The following is a 22050-nucleotide window of genomic DNA, read 5'->3' as shown; positions in this document are numbered from 1 at the left end:
ACGCTTTCTTTTCGGCAGTTCACTGTTAAGATACATGGGTTACCTTGGAAGGAAATAAAAGCAAGGAGCCCACCAACATAGGAAGTCACTGGTTTATCAGATTAGTCATCACCTGGGATAACATGACAGGAGGGCATTAGGACCTGATGGAGGGAAACAAGGGCAGGTTTAGAAAGAAGTGGGAAAGATTTACAACTTGAGATATATTTCTGAGGCTAGACGGAGAAAAACAGGCACCTGGCGTGTGTGTTGAGGGAAAAGCTGTGTGGAAAGGCATGACCGGCAAATTTAGTCCACTTCCAAGTTTCGTCTTTATCAAGAACTACCTGGAATCCTAATGTATGCTCTCATACCCTGATTAGCAGGTCACAAGGGTGAGAGAAAAGAGGGGCAACTTGGATGGCAAGGAAGTCTGGATTCCTACAGACTACAACTATAACTAACTTCCAGGAGCCACAGAGCAAAACCAGGCACCAAGGATGCAAAACTGCCACGGGTTTGAGAACCCTTTCTCAAAAAGAAATAGGTGAGCTCCCCAACAAGCCCTACCCACCATCTCTCACCTCGTCTGCAGGAAGATTTCTTTGCCCAGGTCCAATTCACCCACGCCTGCAGCGTATATTTCCTTCTCTGTGGTCTTGAGGGGAACCTTATGAGTAAGCCTAGAATCTCCTGGAGGCCACCAGAGGGCGGTGTATTAGCAGGGCCCCAGCTTGCAGAGCTTGCAAAATTGTTACAGAGAGGGGCGGGCTCCTGGCGGTATCACCAATCCAGACCCCCCCCTCCAGGCCCTACCCACGCCCCTTCCAAAGCAATCCAACTTGCTCAGAGCTTCTGTTCCTGCCTAACAAGGGAGCACCTGACTGCCCTGATTCCAAGTGTCGGATGTGTTGGAAGCCACAGATTCCAGAAGCACGCAGACCAGGGAAGCAGAGCCCGCAATAACTGGAGAAGAGCTGGAGAGGGGTGTAAGAAGGTGAAGGAAACCAGTAGAAACAACCAGGATCGACGAACTGGAAAGGGGCTCGGATTGAAATACTCAGGCTTGGGTAGTCTATTTCACACACACCACCACCACCACCACCAGTGGTGAGCCTGCTTTCTGTACGTAGCTCTTCAGGATGGGAAGATTCCACCCTTCTGTTCAGGTTCTTTCTTTTGGCCAGGAGTGTTTGGGGACTGTCAGTTAGAAATTAGCGAGGGATTCCCACAGGTCACTACTTGGCCCAGTGACGTCCCAGAAAAAAAACATCAGCCTCATCCAGACCCTACCACCAGGGAAGAATGGGAGGAGACTGATTCAAGGCCGTGAGGGAGGGGCCAGGACTGCACATAACAATCAGGGGCAGGATGCTTTGGGGCCCCTACGAACAAAGTGGTATGCTCTGGTAGCATAGTGGCTAAGGCACTTGACTGCTAACCAGAAGGCTGGCGGTTCAAACTCACCGGCCACTCCTCGGAAGGAAGATGGGGCAATCTACTTCCGTAGTGATACTGCCTCGGAAACCCAAGGAGGGGTCGCTATGAGTCGGTCCGACTCCGACGGCACATAACAACAACAACAAACAAAGAAGGGACCGGCAGGGTCATTATGCTCCCTGGAGAACTCTGGCACATTCAATTGTTGGTATGCAGCAACGGTGGTGGTGGTGGTGGTTAGGGCTCTGTTGGCGGAGGAACAAATAGCCTGGAGAAAACTGGGACTTTTGTCTCTGTTGCTGATAGGCTGGGAGGCCTCTCTAAGGGGAGGAAGAGGGGCGGGAAGACCTGCTAGGAGGGAGGGGAGAAGGACACCAGAAGTAAGGTGTTGACCAAGGGTTGGTCCCTTCCCCCCATGTCAGGAATTAAGGTGTTTTCCAATAAGCTCCTGGAAGCTTTCCCTTTATTAGAACACCTGTAAGAAAATGCAGGCGTCAGATTGGCTGGCTCTGTCAGACAGTGTTAACACTCTGCCCCAGCCCCTTACCTTGCCAGGCAGGGTAAGTAATAGATCATTATATTACATTTATAAATAAAGAATTAAAATAAAATTATGGGGTGGAGCTGAGGCACTGAGGAAGAAGAGGCTAAACAGTCAAGGAGTGTCAACCATCAGCTCCATCTACCTAGGACCCGGGGTCACCTCCTCTCAGCTTGAGGTTTCCCCTAAACCACACAGTTCCCGTATTGCTCCCATCCTTCTCTATATTCCTTCATCCACCTAATCAGCATCATCTGCTGTCCACATTCCCAGATCTCAGCCGCACGCCCCAGTCTTCCCGGCGCCTGGAAGTTTCAATGCCTAGCGCGCTCAGCCTAGCAGCTCCTCCGCCAGGCGATAGAGAAGCCTAGAGTACCAGTGCATGCCAGTAGGCTGGACCGCTCCTCCGGGGAGCAGCGCCCCCAGCGCATGCAGCAGGCGTAAAGGCGCAAAGGCGCGGTGCGCCCACTGGTGACTCTCCAGAACTGCATAGCACGAGGCCAGGACATCGTTGACCAGCAGCGTCCCGTGGGCCGTCAGCGGGGCAAAAACGCCCACGGCTTCCTCCCGCGCTACGCGGGCCACGCGAGCCGGCCGAAGAGCATCCCCGCCAGGCGCCAGCACCGAGTCCCCTGCGCGCAGCCGGCGCGCGAACACCGGTGCAAAGTCACCTGGCGCGGGCGCCGGCCCTCGGGCGGCGAACACCAGGTGCCAGGGTGTGAGCAACAGCTTGCGCTGGGGCCACTCAGTCTCCACAGCCACAAATGAGGCCCGACGCTGCAAGTCCCGGTCCAGGAACAGTAGCACCGGTGTGGGCACCACCCGGCCTGCTGCGTCGGCGGCCAGCACCCAGTCACCGCGATGCAGTTCTCGCAGCCCCTTCCGCTCGCCGCTCCGCAGGCGCACGGTGGCATTTCCCGGAAAGCAGCCGCCCGCCCGAACAGCCAGTGAGTTATCTGCGGGGAACAAAAAGGAGGGCGGGTTGGATCAAGACCACCAGTTCCAGAATGTTGGTACAGATTCTTAAAGATGTAGGTCAAGCCCAGCACAGACCTCAACCTTCAGTCCTGGGACAACATGAAATTTCCCACGGATCGAGCCCCAATATGGGAAGAAATGGAAGGCGGTTTACAATACTAATGCCCACTTAGCCTCCCCTGCGGTCGCAGTGGGACTGTGCAGCCTCAGTTTCCCAGAGGGAGCCCCCCTTGGGCGGACCTCACACCCTCCGCCTACTGTACCGGCTTTGACCGACACGTGGACATGGTTGCGCGACTCGTAGTAGACCCAGTCGAAGCCGGCTTCCACCGCCAGGCGCGCCAACAACCCATACTTATTGCGGTCGCGGTCGGACGTGGTGATGTCCAAGGCACGGCCTTCGTAGTGTAGTGAGTCCTGAGCGTGGTGGCCGTCTTCATCCCAGCCCTCAGTCACCCGCAGGCGCACTCCGGGCCACATGTTCATCACAGCAATGGCCAGCGCATTCACCCGCTCCTTACAACGCTGGCGAGGAAGAAGAGAGTCAGCCAACCCAGTACCCCAAAGGGGGCAGAAGGGAACTGGACTGGAGAGTCGACTCTTCTTTGTTTCCTGGCCCCCATTCCACTTCCTCCCAGCTTTCCAGTGTCCTAGGAAGTGAGAATCTGAATAGATTTAGTTGCCAATGTGCTCTCTCTCCCTTTCCAGAACGTCGTTGGAGAACTAGGAGTAACCTCTGAGTTGAGAGGGGCGTCCATACAGCTCTTTCCCCACTTTCAGTGCCCACCTCCACCAGTTTGGGAGCTCGGTTCAACCTGGGCCAGAGTTAAGAGGGCGGGGGGACGGAAAAAGGTTGATCAGGGAGGAGTTGAGCAGCCTGGCTCCCCGAAAGGAGCCCCTGTTTGAGTCTGGCCCCCGCCCCAGACCGCCCTCTCTCTGCCTGATTCATCTTTTGTTTCGTTGCCTTCTCTGGCACCGGGCATCGCTTCCTTCCTTCCTTCCTCCTCCTCCTTTCGGCCCCTAGCTTTAACCCCTTCATGGTCCGGGGGCCCCCCACAGAGGTGCCCTAGCGGAGTCGTGCGTGATCAAGGCTACTGGAAAAAGGGTTGGGTGGCGGGGGCTGCGCGAAGTACAATGGCCATTCTCAGGGATGACTTAACCGAGCGAGAATCCCAGGCCGCGGCCGGAGACGCGCCGGGAGAAGCGGACTCAGCAGCTCCAGCCACAAAGGCGCTTTTCAGCCGCCCCAGCGCAGGGAGAGGAAAGGGCAGAAAGCCGCGCCCCCCATCCCTGCCCTGGCCCGCCAGGTCCCCTCCCCCAGCGCGGTCAGCCCTCCTAGTACCAGAGAGGGCTCTGCCAACCCCGATCGCCCCTATCTCTCCATCTCGGTTCCAGATGCAGCCGGGAAAGGCGTGGGAGCAGCACCTGAGAGTAACGGGAGCTGCCCTTGCACGAATCTGGGGGGCCCCCTGCAGGGTGGGAGTGGAGAGGAAGAAAGGAGACAGCGGCTGGAAGCCTGCACACGGGGGAGTCAGACCATGGTTATCTCCGCAGCTCGAGTCTGGGAGTTGGAGACCTTGGCCAGCACCACAGCGTGGACACGGTGGGAGGAGGCTCAGAGAGGACACCTTCCTTTTCTCCTTCCCCCTTTGACCTCTCACCTTGGACTTGATTTTCTCCTAACTACCAGAGGAACATTTTCACCTGCCCTTCTTTCCTGATCGGGTCTTTCACACCTCCACAGAGTTGGAGGTAGGAGAAGGGGAAAACAAGAAAAGTGGTAACTGCTCCCAACTTCTTGTCATTTTGTCCCCTAGGAAGCCCAGAGGCCCTGACCTGCGGGGGCAGCAGCTCTGTGCAGAGCCAACTCAATAGAGGCCTTTTGCAGCCAGGGTGTGGGAGATAAGCTGGTCTGAGGGGGTTCCCAGGCCTGTCAGAGTCCCTCCTGGGGCTGTGCCTTGTTCTGCCCCATCTGCTACAGGTGGCAGCTGAAGAAAGGGCAAGGCCAGGGTGTTCCCTAACTGAGAAGATGGAGTATCCCCTTCCTAATTTCTGGCTGGGAGGAAGGAAAGCTTCAGGGTAGGACCAAGAAGGGATTCTTTCTTCCCTGGACAGGTTTTCCTGACAAAGTAACCTGGAAAACTATGGCAATTAATCAGAGGAAATCCGTACCCCTCCCTCTCCCCCCACTCCTCCACTCCATACACAATTAGGTGGTGTAATGGAAAGTGTATAGGACTTAGAATCATGAGTCCTGCATTCTAGTCCCAGCCATGCCACTAATTAGTTGTGAGATTTTGATTAAATCACTTTTCCTCCTGTGCCCAGCTCTCAGTGGTAAAATGGGGGGGGGGGTGTGGAAGAATGTGACCTCCAAGTTCCCTTTCAGTTCTGATATTTATCATGCCAGAAGTGGTTATTTTCTCCTGAGATATTGCCTACCTCACCATAGGTTGGTTCAGTTCCTTGTCTAGTGTAGATGCTGAATACATGGTAGTTGAATTTACTTGAATTTCAAGGAAAGCCCTTGAGCTGAGCTGAACTTGGGGGATATAGGAGCCCTTTGATTCTCAGGTGTGCTCATTTGTTCTTCTCATTGAGGACCATCGTTTAGACCTTATAATAGCACTGCCCTGATTCTAGGACACTTCCCCCAGCCTCAGACAATTCCTGCCCATCCCTTTCTCAGGTAGATGGCCTGGTGACCTGACCCCTCCCCAGCCTCCTTCAGTGTCTTCAGTCACTGGAGCTTTTCCACAATCAGGTCAAGAGGCAGGCTAAGGGTAGAGCTTGCTGTCTGGTGCCCAGCCAGTTCCTGGCCCCCTGGCCCCCTGCTCACCCCAGCCCTTCCTGCCTGGCTCGGTGGCTGACCCCCGGTCCACGCCTCAGCCATTTCCCGTCTCGCCTGCCGCCATCCTCCTTTCCCCGCCCTCGAGGTCTCTCTCAGCTTCACTCTCACTAGTCCCTCCTCCCCTTCTCCATCCCAGGATCTCCCACTTGGGATCCCTCCTGATCGCTCTGTGCAGCCAGCAGGTATTTTTTTTTTGGGGGGGGGTTGGGGATGGGGGGCTGGTCTTTGGGATAAGGTCTCTGTAGATGACCCGGCTCACCCTTCCCGGCTGCTATAGGAAAGTGGAGAAGTTGGCGTGTCCTGGCGCAGGTAGAGAGAGATCCTCCTTACCTCTGTCATCAGGCGATCGGCACCACTGTTCTCCTCGTCCTTGAAGATGATGTCGGGGTTGTAGTTAGGCACAAGGTCCCGGAAGCGCTCGGAGCCCCTTGCCACCCTTCCCTCGGCTGGCCCACTGGCGCCCAGGGTCCGCTCGGGCATACTAGGCACAAACTGCTTGTACAGCAGCGGCACCAGCTGCTTGCGCACGTAGCGGCGCCGGCCCACCGGGCCCCGGCCAGGCCCGCAACTCTGGGCCGGCAGCGCCAAAAGTGCCAAGCAGCACAGGGGCACAAGACTGGCGGGCAGCGCCATGGATGCAGCGGACGAGGGCCAAAAGGTAGCGTTCTTGTCCTCACTAGCTCGCGCGTCAGTTGGGCATTTCCCCAGACTCCAGAGCGCGCAGCAGGCAGAGCTGCCTCGAGTGCCTAGCGCTCTTGTGGCTCTGCGCACCTGGCCACAGCTGGCTCTGCCTACATGCCCCTGGGGGGTCTGGGACCTGCTACTGACGGGCCATCATAGCGGGGAAAGGGGGTCGTGGGTGTGTGCCAGCCCAGCCTGACTCTGTTGCCCGGCTCCGGCGCTGCCAGGACGCCCCGGCTCCGCCTTAAGTGGCCCCTGGCCCCGCCTCCCGCCCTTTCCCAGGGCGGTCCCGCCCCCTCCCAACGGGGCGGGGGCTCTAGCTGGTCACTACTGGTCCATTTCGTGACTGAAATGTGTCCCATCCTGGAAACCAGGCAGGCACCTGACTGATACACAGTGCTCGGATGCCTAGATAAGCATCCTTCCACCTCCAAGCCTAGGCGTGACCGAACCATCCTTGCCCTCCGAAAGCCTACCCTGGCTTACTGCCCTCTGCTGTCATCCAAGAAGTATGAGTTCCAGTTTCTGCCCGAGGCCAGCCAAGCCTTCTGGGCATTCGACCAAAGCTTCTCCTCTTCCCTGAGGAATTCTACTTCCATCTCTTCTTGCTTGGCAGTAGCTAGAAATGAAGGGAGTGGGGCTATTCTCACTAGTTGCTTTATAGCCTTTACTTGAGAGCTTCCCCTTGGTGTTCCCAGACTCCGGCAGAGCTTTGTAGCTATACTCTGGTTTAGGACTTCCAACTTTCGTCCCCTCTTTTGCCTCTTGTCAGACACCCATATCCAATAGCTCTTTACTTTTCAAATGATTAACCTGTCAATTTGAAGTTGCTGAAGGACAATAGATACTTAAAACCTTAAGGCTGTAACAGGCTAATGATTGCTTTCCTTCACCTCCCATCTAGCCAACCCTGCAGCCTTCTCTCACTCTGGACTCCCTCGTACTTCCAGCCATTCAGGTCTCATCTCAGACTTGGAACCTACAACACTTCACCCACCATTCTACCATCACTTAAAAATCACTTCCTCTAAGAAGCCTTCCCTGATATCCTGACACTGACCACTTCTATATTTCCTTGAGAACCAACTGTCACTATGGTACCATAGTAGAATTATGTTACCCTACTAGACTGGCAATTTTTGAGTACAAGCTTGTTTCTCACATATCTCTGAGGCTAAGGGAGTGCTTACCCTACAGTAGGGTGCTCAGGAATCCACATTTCTTTGTAGTTCATACTCGCCCTCTCCTCACCAAGCTCTACGGCTAGCACTAACAGCAACCTTTGTGTGCATTAGAAAAAGGTGCCCTTTCTTAACACCTACCATTTGCAAGTAAACTGTCATAGTAACTATACATATAATGACAACAACTATGAAGCGAATGGTGTCCCATGAAGCTGTGCAATCCAACAGTCAAGTCAGAGAAGGCAGGACAACCAGGGATGCCAGTGTGTATATATGCACATGTGTGTAAAGGGAGGTTATCCGATTCTTATGCACATCTATCCCTACCACCCAAAGTACAGAAACAGGGCCAGGTTTCTTTATAAATGTCAGGGGACTAGTCAGATTTAAGCAGCTAAGGGAGGAACATCACACTGCTGAATCGCATGACATAAAACTAGATGCAGGTCCCCAAAGGACAATAAAGGAGCTCTGATGGCACAGTGCCTAAGGCATTTGACTACTAACCAGAAAGCTGGCAGGTCAAACCCACCAGCTGCTCTGCAGAAGGTAGATGGGGCAATCTACTTCCACAAAGATTTGCTGCCTTATAAACCCAATGGGGGTCACTATGAGTTGGAATCAACTTGATGGCAGGGAGTTTGGGGTTTTTTTTTTTTTGGTTTAAAGGACACTAAGAATGCAGATGGAGAAGGAAAAGGACAGTGGGCAAGATCCCTTGTTTCTCTCAGTTGGTAGGCTTGGAAAAATAGACACAGAGACAGGCTCTTTAAAAAATCAAAGCAAACCCTGGGATCAACTTTATTGCTGATGGTTCCAGCCTCTTCCTCCCTTCCCTATTCTTGTGGCCTCTCTGGTGGTCCAAAGCCCCTCCAGGACAGCACAGTGCTGAGGCTCTGCTGGGCCAGAGACAAGGGAGGCAACCTGCCTCCCAAGACTGTCCCCAGCCCAGACTCTCCCCTGTCCCCATCCCTCCCTATTGCACATCAAATCATGTAAACATGGCTACGGGCTTGGCCCGAAACAGCAGTGAGGCAGACTGATGTGTAAACAGATTTAGGACCAGAAGCCAGAGGCAGTCACCCAGCCCTACTCCATACTGAGACCCACAGTTGTTAAGTCTGGAAAAGCAGGAGGCCTGGTCCCAAACTCTGGCTCAGATTTGCAACAGTGCAGATGGCTCAATGCCCCTCTGCCACCCACCCTCTCAGATTCCAGGTCCTGAGGTCCACCCACCCCCAGGCTCCCCTCCAGGCCTGGGCAGTAGATGGCAGTGTCCAGTTTTCTCCCTCCCACTCCCTGCTGGAGGTCACTGGTGCTGGGTCTTCTTAGACGCCCGGGGAAAACCGGAGACAGGCAGCGGCAATCTGTCCAGCCCTGTAGAGGAGGGGAGAAGTCAAAAGTAGGGTTAAGTCGTGTCCCTTAGGGACAAGACAAGCCACAAATGGATGGATGAGGTACATTGAATGCCATTTCCCTTACTGGGATGATCTTCCCTGTTGCAGAAGTGCCCCACCTGACAAACAACCCTCAAGCCCATACTCTACCCTGCTCACCAAAGGCTCGAATCAGCTCTGCCCGCACAGCTGCAGTGAAGGTCTTCACCAGACACAGTGTGGTAAGGCCTGCGAAGGCCGCATTGTAGAGGAACACGATGTAGAAATTGCCCAGCCAATTGAAGCGTCCAAAGTCACCCAGCAGGTCAAAGCGTGTAAGCCCTGAAGTATAAAGGCCAGGATGAAGGGTGGGCTCCCCACAACCCTTGCTAAGGACCCAGCTTTCTGCTGCCTCTCGGTGGCCACAGCTCTACACTGCAACTGATATGCTGGCTTTTCCTGGACATCAGTCATCCTACCTCCCAAGCTCTGTCTCAAGGGCAGTTCAGGGCTGTTGCAGAAAGTATCAGCAGCTAGGCTTGCCCCAACTTCCCTTCCAGAGCCTGGCATCTTCTTTTCCAGTGGGAATCCCTTTGGCTCCAGGTGTCCCAAGGAGCTCCCTGGGCCTGCTACTTGTTGCTGGGCCAGGAACCTACAAGCTGGTTACCAAGTCTTTTTTAGTAGGCAGAGCAGTATGGTGGCTAAAGGCTCAGACTCTGATCACCCTGCTTTGGGTCATATCCCAAACTCCATCTCTAACTAGGTGTGCGTGATCTAGGGCAGGTTCTTTAAACTCTCTGTGCCTCAGTTTTCTCATCAATGGAGAACATAATGGGACTGTGATGATTAAATGAGACAACACACATAAAGCATGGTTATGTAGGAAGGGGAGAGGAGGAAACACTGCTAGATAGGTAGAGACAAGTATTGATTTGGGTGAAGGGGAAGACAATATACCAAAAGTGAGTGACCAACACAAGAACACTAAGGAAAAGGAAGACAAAGAGAGGTGCACAAGAGGAACAGACAACAAAGATAAACTATGTATAACACTGCATTATCAGTGATAGCAAATATTAATCTATAGGTAAATAGATGGATAGACAGGCTGAATATCAGGTATATCTAAAGGAAAGGGAATATACCCATGACCAGATATAAGATTGGCAGACAATATTTCTACACATGTATTGTATGTGCTGTAAGAATGTCTGGGTGTAGAGCTGACAAAGGGCAAGGTTGTGATGGCTTCTTGGCCACAGCCAGCAACCCAGAGGGAGCAAGTAGCTGGACCTGTGGGCTCAGGAAAATGGTCGCAGGGGACATCAAATTCAACTGGCATAACATACTACACAAAAACATTGTTCTACATCCTACTTAGTGAGTAGTGACTAGTGTCTTAAAAGCTTGCAAGCAACCATCCAGATGCAACGATGGGTCTCTCCTCATCTGGAGCAAACAAGAATGAAAAAAACCAAACACGCATGGAAACAATTAGTCCAAGGGACAGGTAGACCATATGAACCTCAGCCTATGTGACCATGAGACCAGAAAAACTAGATGATGCCCAGCTACCACAGTCAACCACTCAGAGGGGGATTGGTGCAGGAGATGCTAGATAGAGTGGGAGAACAATGTGGAACAAAACTAAAAATCTTAAAAAAAAAAAAAAAGACCAGGCTTTCTGGTCTGATAGAGTCTGGTGAGCCCCTTGAGACTATAGCCATTACTTACCCTTCAGGTCTGCAACTGAACTCACTCCTGTGGCTTCTAGCCAAACAATATACAGGCATATGGGCTGAATATTTATATCAGGTAGACACATTCCTTATAATGATCAATTACGGGAAAACAAAAGGGCATAATTTGCACAGGGAGATAGCTCAGGAATACAGAGGAAAGAAGGACAGAAGGAAGAGGTAACTATAGGGAGGAAGCAGGAAGAGAGCTGCTACATTGTGGGGAATTGCAGTCAATGTCATGAAACAAAATATGTATGAACTGCTGTGGCTCAGGAACATGGTTGTAGGGGACATCAAACTCAATGAGCATAACATACTACACAAAAACATTGTTCTACATCCTACTTAGTGAGTAGAAAATGAATTTGCTCTATAAACTTTTATCCAAATCACAATAAAAAAATTTAAAAACATATAAAAATAAAATAAACATGTTTATGTACCAGGTATAAGTCTAACATTTACTGAACCCTTGATAATAAAGCTATCATTAAGCAAAACTCTGGGACCCTTGTCTTTGATAGGTGTCGTTGAGTAGATTTCAACTCACAGGGACCCATGTGACAGAGTACAGCTGCCTCATAGGGTTTTCTTGGCTACAATCTTTACAGAAGCAGATGGCCAGGTCTTTTTCTTGAGGAGCCTCTGGGTGGGTTCGAACCACCAACCTTTCAGTTAGCAGCTGAGCACCTAAACACTGGGCCACCAGGGCTCCTTCAGGGTTCCTTCTGGGGCCCTTATTGTTGTCGTGTACCTTTGAATCAATTCTGACTCATAGAGGCCCTACAGAACAGAGTAGAACTGCCCCATAGGGTATTCTAAGTTGTAAATCTTTATGAAAACAAGCCTTCACATGAACTAGGTCTTTTCTCCCATGAAGCCACTGATGGGTTCAAACTGCTACTCTTTTGGTTGTCAGCTGAGTGCTTAACCATTGCACCACTAGGGCTCCTTCTGGGGCCCTTATGACCACTTAAAAATATTCCTACCTGCACTCAACCTAAAGGAACTAACTGGTAGACCCACAAGCCTAGTTTCCTCCTAAATCCACATAGCATAAATACAAATGGCATAGTGGAAAGAGTATAAACTTAAGAACTAAAAAGAACTGGGATTGAATATTAAATCATTTCTAATATATGGATGATGATTTGGTAGCGGGGGAGTTGCTGCCTGTGCAGCTTCCATACTACCTTGGGGTGAACTAGTTACCCTTTTGCACTATACCAGGTAATTCTAGATCACAGCTCTAAAGAAGGTGGGAGAAGGACTGAGTGCATTATTTAATGTTTCAGCTCAGACTGGGGTTAAGGAGGTAAGGGTTCTAGCCTGGCTTTGCTTTTCCTCAAATCAGCTATATAGCTCTGGGTAAATCAATTAGCTTTTCTATTCCTCATCTTTAAAATAAGTAAATTTTATAGATAATGCACCCTAAGGGAAGATTTTGGGAAAAGTGGTACTTCTTCACCAAAAAAACATGGAAGGAAATGGGGTAGGCAGTGGGATATAGCAAATGGAAGAAGGAGAAGCTTTGAATCACTACTACCTTGAAGCTCATAGGCAGTTACAGAGCTTTAACTTCCCCATCCTCCTCATAGATTTGTTCTGGGAATTAAAGAGGCAACATATGCATAAAGTGCCTGCCTAGCACTAGGGGAAAAAAAAAAAAAAAAAATTCCCTTACCTTCTTTTGCTACTTACCCAGGGTCCGAGAGAAGACAGGAAGTGCTGAGCTCAGGACCAGGAGACAGACACAGTTCCCAATTATCTGGGTAAGAGTAGAGAAAGGGGAAGGTGAGGGTAGCTGAGCTGCCAGCACCTGGAGCCAAACCATGCCCTCAGGGTGGGAGCTTCCCCTATTCCTTTACAGATACCTGTGTCATGGCTGTGTCATGCCATCTGGGCCGCAGACCCCGGAAGAGTGGAGAGCTATAGAAGCCCACAACCGAGGACACCATCAGATAACTGCCACTGGGTTAGGGAAGAACTGTCCAGCTCCCAAGGATTAACACCTCATCTCGAAAGGAACAGACCTCAGCCCCCCCGCCCTCCTTTCAAAATCAAGTCTTTTCCTTCTTTCTTAACCCAAATTTGGTGAAGACCTGCCCCCTTCCCCACCACTCCCACTACAGCTTTGCCTAGAGTCCCAAAGGAGACAGGTTTGGAGAAGAGAGGCAATGGTGGGTTTCCAGAAGGATACAAGATGAGTACAACCTGAATGACAGCACCAAAGGAGCCCAGCTTAGAGAAGGAGACTTGGCCCAGGGAGGCATCCTAAGGGAGAGAGCCATGTCACTGTGGAACATTCCCCACCATCAGTACCACCTAGTACCCATCTTTTTTCTGGTCTCAGCTCCTGTTCCCTTGCCTCAGCCTTTCTTAAGCCCTCCCCGAAACATATATCCATATATACATTATTAGCCTAAGGCCAGGAGAGATGTCATGGTGGGAAGGCAACCAGTACCTGCATACCCCGGGGCATAGCAGCATCATCGATGAGCAGCTCCAGGATGTGGATGGCCACAATGAGCACAGACAGGCCCTGTGTGAGGCAAGGTCACTGACTACCAGCTCTGCCCCAGTCCACAGATGTACCTAGCTGAATGTTAAGAACAAGGGCTCTGATTCAATATTATCAGTTTCCAAGACCAGCTCTGCTTCCATTTGGCCTCATGGTACCTCCTCAATGCTAGGGCAAACAAGAGTACTTTTTGTTGTTGTTGTTGTTATGTGCCATCGAGTTGGACCTGACTCATAGTGACCCCTCCTTGGGTTTCCGAGGCAGGATCACTATGGAAGTAGATTGTCCCATCTTCCTTCCGAGGAGTGGCTGGTGGGTTTGAACCGCCAGCCTTCTGGTTAGCAGTCAAGTGCCTTAGCCACTATGCTACCAGAGCTCCCAAGAGTACTTTAAGGGTATTATAAAAGGTGACCCTTCCAGGTGAAATGACTACAGACAGTTCATGGAAACAAGGAGAAGGGACCTCTTCTTTCAGACTAACAAGAAAGTGGGGATAGGCTGCATTTCCACCTTGTTCTTACCTCAGTGAGTATAACTACTCAGTGGCCCTGTGTAACCTTGAGAAAGTTACTTTTCTGAGCCTCAGTTTCCTCATCTGCAAAATGAGGACTGATGTGCTCAGCACAGGGCAAGATACAAAAAGCATCCAGTGAAAGGCAACTACTGTTATCTATGACAACGAGGTCTCTGCATCTCCTTCTCCTTCTCTGAGTAGGTCCAAAGCATTCGTTGGCCTATCCCCACCCAACCCAAGGCTGGTGGCACCCACCGTCAGCACCAGCAAGCACAGCATGGCCAGAGGGTAGCCCAGGTTCCGCTGCCAGGCTGAAGCCTTCCGCCGCTTCTCTGTGCAGGGATAGGAGGCTGTTAGCAAGGGGCTTACCTTTTTTGGACCCAGGCATCCCAATCCCTACCAATTCACATACCCAGCAGGACCCTCTGTGTCTGCAGAGCTAGGACCTGTCTGTGCAGTAGCTCCATGTCCAAAGGCAGCCAGCAGGAGGTGGGGTCTGGGGGAAAAGAACATGTTGTTGCCACCCCTCCTCCCCGAGTCCTGTAGCCCTTGCTTAGACCAGGCCAGGCCTTCAATCCCATCTGGGAAGAACTACTACTCACTGCGGATCCTGCGGGTCAGAGCTGCCTCTTCAAAGGCTGAGCAGTAAAGCTGCTCCTCCAGGTCTTCCAGAAGCTGGGGACAGGGTCAAGGGTGGAACTAACTGTCAGAGGTTCCCTGATCCTAAGAGCCCCAGGGGAACCCTGTTCACCCCAGGGCTCCATAGACCCAGTCCTTCCTCTAACCCTCATCCATCACCCTGTGCCCAGCTCCAGATGATGGGGGTGAAGGATACAGGAGCTAACAAAAGCCATGGCCCTTTGCAGGCTGTGCACTACACAACCCTAGGAGGCAGAGTTCACATAACAGATATCATAAATTCACATATTTTTGCATATTAATTATTCCAATTTCCCAAATGATGGAAATAAAGTATCTTAAAGAAAAGGTGCCCTTTTCTAACTAGAACAAAGGTACAAGATGGGTGAGGTGTGGCCCTGCTCCAGATCCCCCCAGAATAGCTCCTCAGTAGTCACACCTGAATTCCTTTAATGGTTTTCCTATTTAAAGTTTAAAATGTTAACTCTCCCACGAGAGGCCACACACAGGCTTGTGCTGGTACTAGGTTTTTTGTAGCAGGTTTTTTAGAGAACACAGGGTGAGTCCTAGTGCCTGACGGGCTCTGAAGGGAAAGGCCCAGCTACCAAGGCACAAAACAACACCTTCTTCATTGTTTGGCTCCAGCTTTGTAGGAAGCTCGTCCTGTAGGATCAATGCGCAGGGAGTGCTACATACCCGAGGCTTGACCAGCAGCTTCCCAGTGACCGAGAACATGCGGGCGAGACCTAACGGGGTACACACTGTGGGGACAGGAGCCAGTCACTCACCAGACTCTACCACTTCTCTTACCCACCCCCTCTGTTCCCTTGCATTCCACCCTGGCTGCTCTTGCCCAGGACCCCAGTCATTCCCTATTCCCTGCACACTCACCCAGGAGCAACAGGACTCCGAGGAAGGAGATACAGGAGTAGAGGTAGGGGAGGTAGTACTCCCAAAAGTCTGCGTATGAAGGAAGAGGAGGCAAATCAGTTTGTCCCTCTCTCTTCCTGCTTAATGGAGGTTGATAAGCCTCAGAGTTGAGGCCTATCACACAACTCAAAACTTGCAGGGATTGGCAATTAGGAAAGATGGCCCAGTATTAGCAGAAAAGAGAATGGGACTATTGCAAACTGGAGATCCTAAGCCCTATATAAAGGGGACGACTGCTATTTGCCTCTAGTCATTAGACTAATACAGCCAGATCCTCCCCCTAGTCAAGCAAAACCAGAAATCAACATTAATCTGAAACCTCTCAATTTAAAAATGTTAGCAACTGATTCATGTATATTTTTCAATCATTGCATAAGCCCAATGAACATTTCTACAGGTTGGATTTGGCCCAAAGTCCATCAACCTAAAACTTCAGTCTAAGGAAGAGGCTCAACCTTCTCTAGCTTAGAGGGGTACAGTCACTGCAGGCAGAAGAGCCACTCATCCTGGAGGGTGGGGAGGAAGCTGGACCTCTCACCATAGAGTGACTCCCTGCTGGCCTTGTTCTTGTCCACAATGGCTGATGCTACCCACACCATGCCCAGCACCAGCAGGGTAAGGAGCACCAACATCACCACCGTCTCATAGACCCGGCCCAGGACGCCCTACAGGAAGAGACAATACATGGGGATGGGGAGTGTCAATCTCTCTGTCCTTCTACCTCCTAATCTGGGGTCATTCCAGGTGTTCTTCATCTGCCAAGCTCTCTCCTCAGATCCATTATCATCCTTGCCTTCCCTGGGAGGCTGACCCTTGAGGCCTATATCACTCAGGTTCTTTGCCCTCAAGTTCGGTTTGGTAAATGGTAAGCCCAGCAGGCGTAAAAGGTAAGAACAGAGGTGGATAGGAGTATTTTTCCTGTTTCCTCCCCTATTTGACAGCAGTTTTGGCAGTAGCTGCATCCCTGAGGCCACAGGTCTTCTGCTGAGTGGCACTGCTTCCTCACCATCAACTATCAGTAGGTTGCAGAAATTATATGCCCCTCTTAGACCTAAGGGTAGTAATAACTTCTAATTAACTTCCTTATTCCCTCAGCTCTTAACTAAACCTTTACAAACAGTCTTTTAACTAAAAATCTCTTCAGTTAAAAAAAAATCTCTTCAGTTGAACAATGAGTGGAATTTTGTTTCCTGCCTGAACTCAGAATGACATATCCCCTACTCACCTTTCTGGAGCCAGCAAAGCCCTCAGACTCTGTGAAGAAGTATGCGAAGGGCATGAGGAAGATGAGGGACAGGTTGGAGAAGAGAAAAACAAGGTTCCAGAGGCCTAGAGCATAAAGAGAAAGTGCAGGTGGTTGGTAAGTACGGACAGGTAGGGCCCAACTCCCTGGGGACTATGTGGTGGGGGAGAAGATGGGAGTCAGGGTGATGTATGACTGATAAGGTCAAGGCTGCCTGTGTCTGCCTGACCCTAACCCTACCCCAAGCTACAGCCAGGAGCCACACACCATGGATGAGGGAGCCGTTGAGCCACTGGATGTAGTAGTTCCGAGGCAGTGAGAGTAGTACCTCGTTGCTGAGGATGGAGAAGGGCAGGAGCAGGACAGCACCCAGGGCAATCGCCAGGGTAAAGGTGCACAGCTCGAGCCTGGGCAGAGAAAGGAATAGTGAGTGCCCTTGCTTAGCTCAGACACTCAGTACTCTGTGCTTAAGTAGCCCAAGACATTCCCAAAGGCATCTGTGTCCTGTAGCAGTGGCAGACCTAAGGAAGGAGCTGTCTAACTATACCCACTGCCCCCCCCTTTACCTCCAGTGATGCCATGGTACACAGGATGGGTAAAACCTCTGGTGTGCACAGGAACCTGGGCACCTACTGTATCACTTGCCCAGGCTGTCCCCAGGAATGTGGTCCTACTGCACATGCCTGTTTGGCATGATGCCAAAGCTGCTTAAAGCTATGGCTTTCTGAGCTTGCCTCCTTTGAATGGGTAACACCACAGCCACCTCATATGGGTATGCCTGCATGAAAGTGCTAGGGCAAGGAGTAAGGGGGAGTTGAACTCTAGCTGTGCCCTGGCCTGTATCAGCTGAAAAGAAGGGACACCTTAATCTAATTGGTCCATAGAGGGGGTGGGGATTGGGGTTGCCATGTAATCTGTATGTGCTTTTATCTCTGCATGTGCTAGTCAGCAACAGCAGCCCAGAGGAAGGGCCTTCTCTCAGAAGCAGGTTTCTACCTTCTCCACTCCTGCTGTGTTTCCATCAGTCCACACCCCCACTCCACTTCCTCCCCACTGGCCACTGAGAGGTAAAGCCAAGTTGGAGCCATTTCCAGTGACTCAGGCCCCAGCTGACGTTTCCTGCCCATGAGGCTCCCAGAAGCTCCTGGCCTAACCAGGGAGACAGGAACAGCAGCTTTTCTAAGAGTCCCCAGGGTGGGGTAAAGCCGGAAGAAGCAACAGGGAGGAAGCCGAAGCTCACTCTTCATTGTCTGATACCCTTTCTCTCCTCCTCCCGCAGCTCTAGAGGCCTCCCTAGATCTCAGTTCCTGAAGGCTACTGGTCCCCAGATGCTGAGGCAGTGACACTTACACAATCTTGTTGACTGTAGCATCTTCATCATCCACTACAAGAGGGACAGAGGCAGACATCAATGCACAGTTCTGGGAATCATCTGTGTTGCTGTGTGTACCCCTGCCCCCTCCCTGCCCCTGAAAGAAGGGCCTGCACCCCCAGAGGCTGTGGGAGAGCTTACACTGTGGGCCCCAAAATATATTTTCTGGCCAAGGTGGCAGATAAAAAATCAGTGGTCCCAACTGGAGAATGCATGGGCCCAGAAATTCTCCCCCTTCCCATAATCTCTCCCATTGCAGGTTCAGCTTTGTAAACTCAACATACAATAGTCAATTGCTCTATGAGGTTGGTTACATCAGTGGCTAGATGCAGGGAAAGAGGCATGAGAGGAGGTGCTGAAGAGGGACGGGAAATTCACAGAGAAAGTCCCCAGGGAAGTTACACTGAGGGTAACTGCTGTCTTGGGTAGAAGTTCATGAGCCATGCTAAGGGGAGGAAAGGCTGGGCCCAGGATAGGACATCTGGTACCAGGGATAGGACAGGACGATCTGGACAGGCTTGGCTAGGAACCGGGGCAGATGCGCCCCTCAACTGCACAAGGTCTGAAAGAAGATAAGCTCCAATGTGAGTGCAATCAGACTTTTACAGAGAAAGACCAGCATCACTAGGATCTGGGACCCAGTGCTCAGGAAGATCTCTGGTCCTGTCAGCACTAGAAGAGATGACACAGAGCTTATGTCCATGATGACATAGTCATCTACTTTAGGTTCATAAGGACTTTCACATTAACAATGGGCCAAGCAGACTATGTTACACTCATTTTGTAGAGAATGAAGCTGAGGGTCAGAAAAGTTACATAACTCGCCCAATGACCTTATTAGTGACAGACTGACACTTCCACCTAGACGTCCCACTATACCTTGCCCCTGCTTGTGGGAAAAGGGAGGCTGAAGAGGCAAGGGCACCAGCATAGCCACCTCTCTTTTCCCAGTAGGCACCACATGCCCTTTCCCCCCGAGGCTGGCCCCATGACAACCAAAACGCTGGCAGGAGGGAGGCAGGAAGAAGAGAAATCACAGGTACCTGTAGTGAATTCAGCAGGCTTCTTGAAGCGGGTCAGGGCGATGTGGCAGAGGATGTACAGTGTCGCAAACAGAAGCGATGAGATCTATGGCACAGTGTAAGCTGGGATGAGAAGCACTAATTCCTACTACAATCCACAGTCCTAAGGGCCTCACTGCTAATCCTATGGGGTTATTTCCCCCAAACAAGGCTCCTTACTTCCAGGGGTGCCATCTTTCTCTCTAGTACTCCCAGTTAGGGTGGCAGCAGCCTCCAGGGAGGACCAGACAAGGGCTGTCCATGCACCTAGGGAAATGGCATCATTCCTAGCCCTACAAGATTCTTCCTGGGACAAAAGAGCTTTACCCAGAGAAAAAGCCTACAAAGATTCACAGGCACACACACCTGAAACAGGCTATAGAACCAGACGGAATTTACTCTGAGTATGTTATTGGAAAGAAGCAGGTTTAAAGGGAGGGAGGAAATGTGTACATTGTCCTGGCACTTCTCCCTCCTCCTGCTCCCACTCTGACCCATGTTCCAGAAGAGGATAAGCAAGAATCAAATCAGTATGTTCTTAGACCAAGTCAGAATTTCTACTCTGTGCTTATTCAGGGATCCCGAAAGATCAGATCTCCTCTGGGCCAAGTGAGAGCATCAATTAATCCTTTGCCCCTAAGAGTAAACTTTAGTTGGGGTCCAACACCTATAAAGTTTCTAGAATTGGCATCAGACTCTTTAAAGGTGGCCAGTTTGAGGCCCTACCTCAAGTGGCTCCCAACTCCAGGGTCAGGCCTCTCGGGCCTGTCCCACCCTGGACAGTGACTAAACCACCATTAAACAGTTATGGCAGAACTTGGCCAGGTTAATCTGCATATGCATGCATCCCTACCCTATCCCAAGTAAGTTGCTACTCTCTGCTGGTCAGCTTGGCTCCACAATCAGAGCCAGAGTCTTAAGAAGAGATGCTATTGTGTTTGAAACAGTCCAAGAAGACAGGATCAGTCTCATTGGTCCTCTAGACACTAGAGAGAATCTGAATGCAGTTATCTATACAAGAAGGGAAGAAGCCAGGAGAGCTATGGATCTGGGACAAAGTTGTAGCTTTTGAAAACAGGGGAGTAGAGTAGGAAGAAGCCATAAATATATTGTAGCTATGAGATTTTTATAGCTGAGTACTGTGCCCTGGGCTTGCGTAATAGCCAGGAAGGTAGGAGGGCTCAAAAGGTCAGTCAGGAGTTCCACGCAGTTCCAGCATTTCCAGCAGAGGTAAGGCTGTTCTCCAGAGCAAGGGATGGGAGCCAGATGGGGGAGGCCGGAGGCCTTCAGCTGCCCTTGGACAGCACTGTTGTCTTTAGCTAATGGGACTAAAGGACGGGGGAGACACCCAGGAGGCTGCTTCTCTGTCCAAGGTCTCATCCCTCCCTGTTCTCTAGGAATGTGGATCTCTGGCCCTACACTGTCTCAAGGCCTAGGCATGCCTCCACAATACTGCCCAATCCCCCCAAATCCACCATATGGGATCATCTGCCAAGGGTCACACAAGGAAGGCTTCCTGAAACCATATACATATGGCCTGCTATAGTCCCTACTTTCCAGTCCTCACAAAGGCAGATCTAGTAATATACTGGCTCACTTTACCCCTCCTCCAAACTTGGGCAGATGAGAGCCCAGTCTGAGAAAACTGAAGGATAACCTGACCCATCTCAGTGGGTCACCTCACTCACTAATACTTCTTTCTATTCCTCATTCAAACTCTTTCATTTTTTCTATTTAGTTTTCTTTCTTTTCTTTTTTTTTTGGGGGGGGGGGCAGCAGGGGCTACCCTGGGGAGCTCTGGGAAAAGAACAGAGAAGAAAAGAGATGATAATTCAAAGCAGGCCTGAGGGTGATGTTAGTCCCTTAGCTCCACTGAGTGTTCGGGGGCCCAGAATTGAGGAGTCCACTGTTGTGGGGCAGGTTTAGCTGCTGCTCTAGATCACTGTGCAGCAGCCAGATGCCGCCTAGAGAACTGGGATGGGGGTGGGGGTGGGAATCACAGAGGAAATCCCTGAATGGCTGTGAATCTGGCAACCAGCTTCGCAGGGGTTTCTAACAAAAATCAGTAAAGGGGAGGAAGCCTTAGTTGTTCCCCATCTCTACATATAGAATCCACCCCAACAAAACTGCTTTCTCCAAGTCCCCCTAGCTACTCTCACCACCACCCCTACACCTCCTAAGTCTTTTCTGGACCACAGCTCAGTGTGACGATGTCTCCCCTTCACTAAACAACAGTTGGGTTTGCCCTCAACTGAGTTTGAGGGAGAAATGCAAATAACCCTACCCCCAACTAAACGCATCCCTACCAGGCTCTCACATTTAAGACAAGCTCACTAGACTATGAGATTAAGATAACCGGGCTCAAACACAAAAAGACCCATGCCCAGAAATACCAGGAGATGAGGAATGAGGGTGGGGGAGGGGCGTGTAAAGGGGAGGAACGGAAACCGACAGTCTTTGTTTATCGCGAAGGGACCCAGTTGATCCGATCTAGGGCTCCCCGGCCGGGGCACCGACAGACCCTGCGGTTCGGCCGGGGACCTAGTCGCTCGCTCCTGGTCCAAGCAGAGTATGATGACGGCGCTCTGAGTCCAGGTAGTCGCACTGTGACCTGAACTTCTCCCCAAACACCGTGTTTCTTTCCACCTCCTTCCTACCCCTTCCTCCCTGGGGGCCCCACTCACAATGCACTCGCGGACCCGCTCGTGGAATAGCTGCTCTCGCACGGATAGCACCTCGTAGTCAGCTGCTTCCATACTCTGCTTAGCATGACTGGGGCAGGAGTGTCTCCGGGCCCGGGGAGGACAAGCGGGGATGAAGCCGCCGCCGCCAAGCACCCGGACCCAACCAACGAGCCTTTCCCCTCAGGCTGCGACGGAAACTCCGGGTAATCTGGGACTCAGATTCAGTCGTCCGGACGCCCCGCCCTTAAAGGGGCAGGCACCACCGCGCCTCACTTTAAAGAGCTCCGGCCCCGCTCTGCTCCCTCCCCTTTAAG

At 51.4% G+C, this 22050-nt stretch overlaps 2 protein-coding genes across 2 annotated transcripts; both read right to left on the bottom strand.

The window, feature by feature from the left end:
* Window positions 1-2290: 2290 nt before the first annotated feature.
* On the bottom strand, window positions 2291-6422 carry DHH (desert hedgehog signaling molecule). The gene is made up of 3 exons (XM_007937855.2): window positions 6120-6422; window positions 3202-3463; window positions 2291-2916 (listed from the first exon to the last, which is right to left on the bottom strand). Exons 1-3 carry the CDS (start codon window positions 6420-6422, stop codon window positions 2291-2293), a joined length of 1191 nt encoding a protein of 396 aa, XP_007936046.1.
* Window positions 6423-8963: 2541 nt separating this feature from the next.
* Window positions 8964-21808, bottom strand: LMBR1L (limb development membrane protein 1 like). The gene is made up of 17 exons (XM_007937853.2): window positions 21737-21808; window positions 19035-19119; window positions 17970-18003; window positions 16887-17026; window positions 16602-16705; window positions 15915-16041; window positions 15338-15406; window positions 15143-15207; window positions 14410-14482; window positions 14220-14303; window positions 14063-14139; window positions 13237-13314; window positions 12973-13046; window positions 12647-12737; window positions 12474-12540; window positions 9211-9372; window positions 8964-9031 (listed from the first exon to the last, which is right to left on the bottom strand). The coding sequence occupies exons 1-17, from the start codon at window positions 21806-21808 to the stop codon at window positions 8964-8966; spliced, it is 1470 nt and encodes a 489-aa protein (XP_007936044.1).
* Between the last annotated feature and the right edge of the window lie 242 nt (window positions 21809-22050).

The sequence above is a fragment of the Orycteropus afer genome, unplaced genomic scaffold (genome assembly GCF_000298275.1).
Source record: "Orycteropus afer afer isolate SDZICR_OR568_19922 unplaced genomic scaffold, OryAfe1.0 scaffold00045, whole genome shotgun sequence".
Lineage (NCBI taxonomy): Eukaryota > Metazoa > Chordata > Mammalia > Tubulidentata > Orycteropodidae > Orycteropus > Orycteropus afer.
Note: the sequence above shows the minus strand (reverse complement) of the source record. Positions and strands in the feature narration are given on the sequence as shown.

What these genes read in the sequence shown, in the direction of transcription:
- DHH (XM_007937855.2), bottom strand. Translation starts at nt 6,422, where the DNA reads ATGGCGCTGCCCGCCAGTCTTGTGCCCCTGTGCTGCTTGGCACTTTTG. An exon ending in CCGATCGCCTGATGACAGAG is followed by an intron (nt 3,464 to 6,119) that starts GTAAGGAGGATC and finishes CTTCCTCGCCAG; the next exon opens with CGTTGTAAGGAGCGGGTGAA. An exon ending in CCACGTGTCGGTCAAAGCCG is followed by an intron (nt 2,917 to 3,201) that starts GTACAGTAGGCG and finishes TGTTCCCCGCAG; the next exon opens with ATAACTCACTGGCTGTTCGG.
- LMBR1L (XM_007937853.2), bottom strand. Translation starts at nt 21,808, where the DNA reads ATGGAAGCAGCTGACTACGAGGTGCTATCCGTGCGAGAGCAGCTATTC. An exon ending in TCTGACCCGCAGGATCCGCA is followed by an intron (nt 14,304 to 14,409) that starts GTGAGTAGTAGT and finishes CTTTTCCCCCAG; the next exon opens with ACCCCACCTCCTGCTGGCTG. An exon ending in ATGACACAGCCATGACACAG is followed by an intron (nt 12,541 to 12,646) that starts GTATCTGTAAAG and finishes ACTCTTACCCAG; the next exon opens with ATAATTGGGAACTGTGTCTG.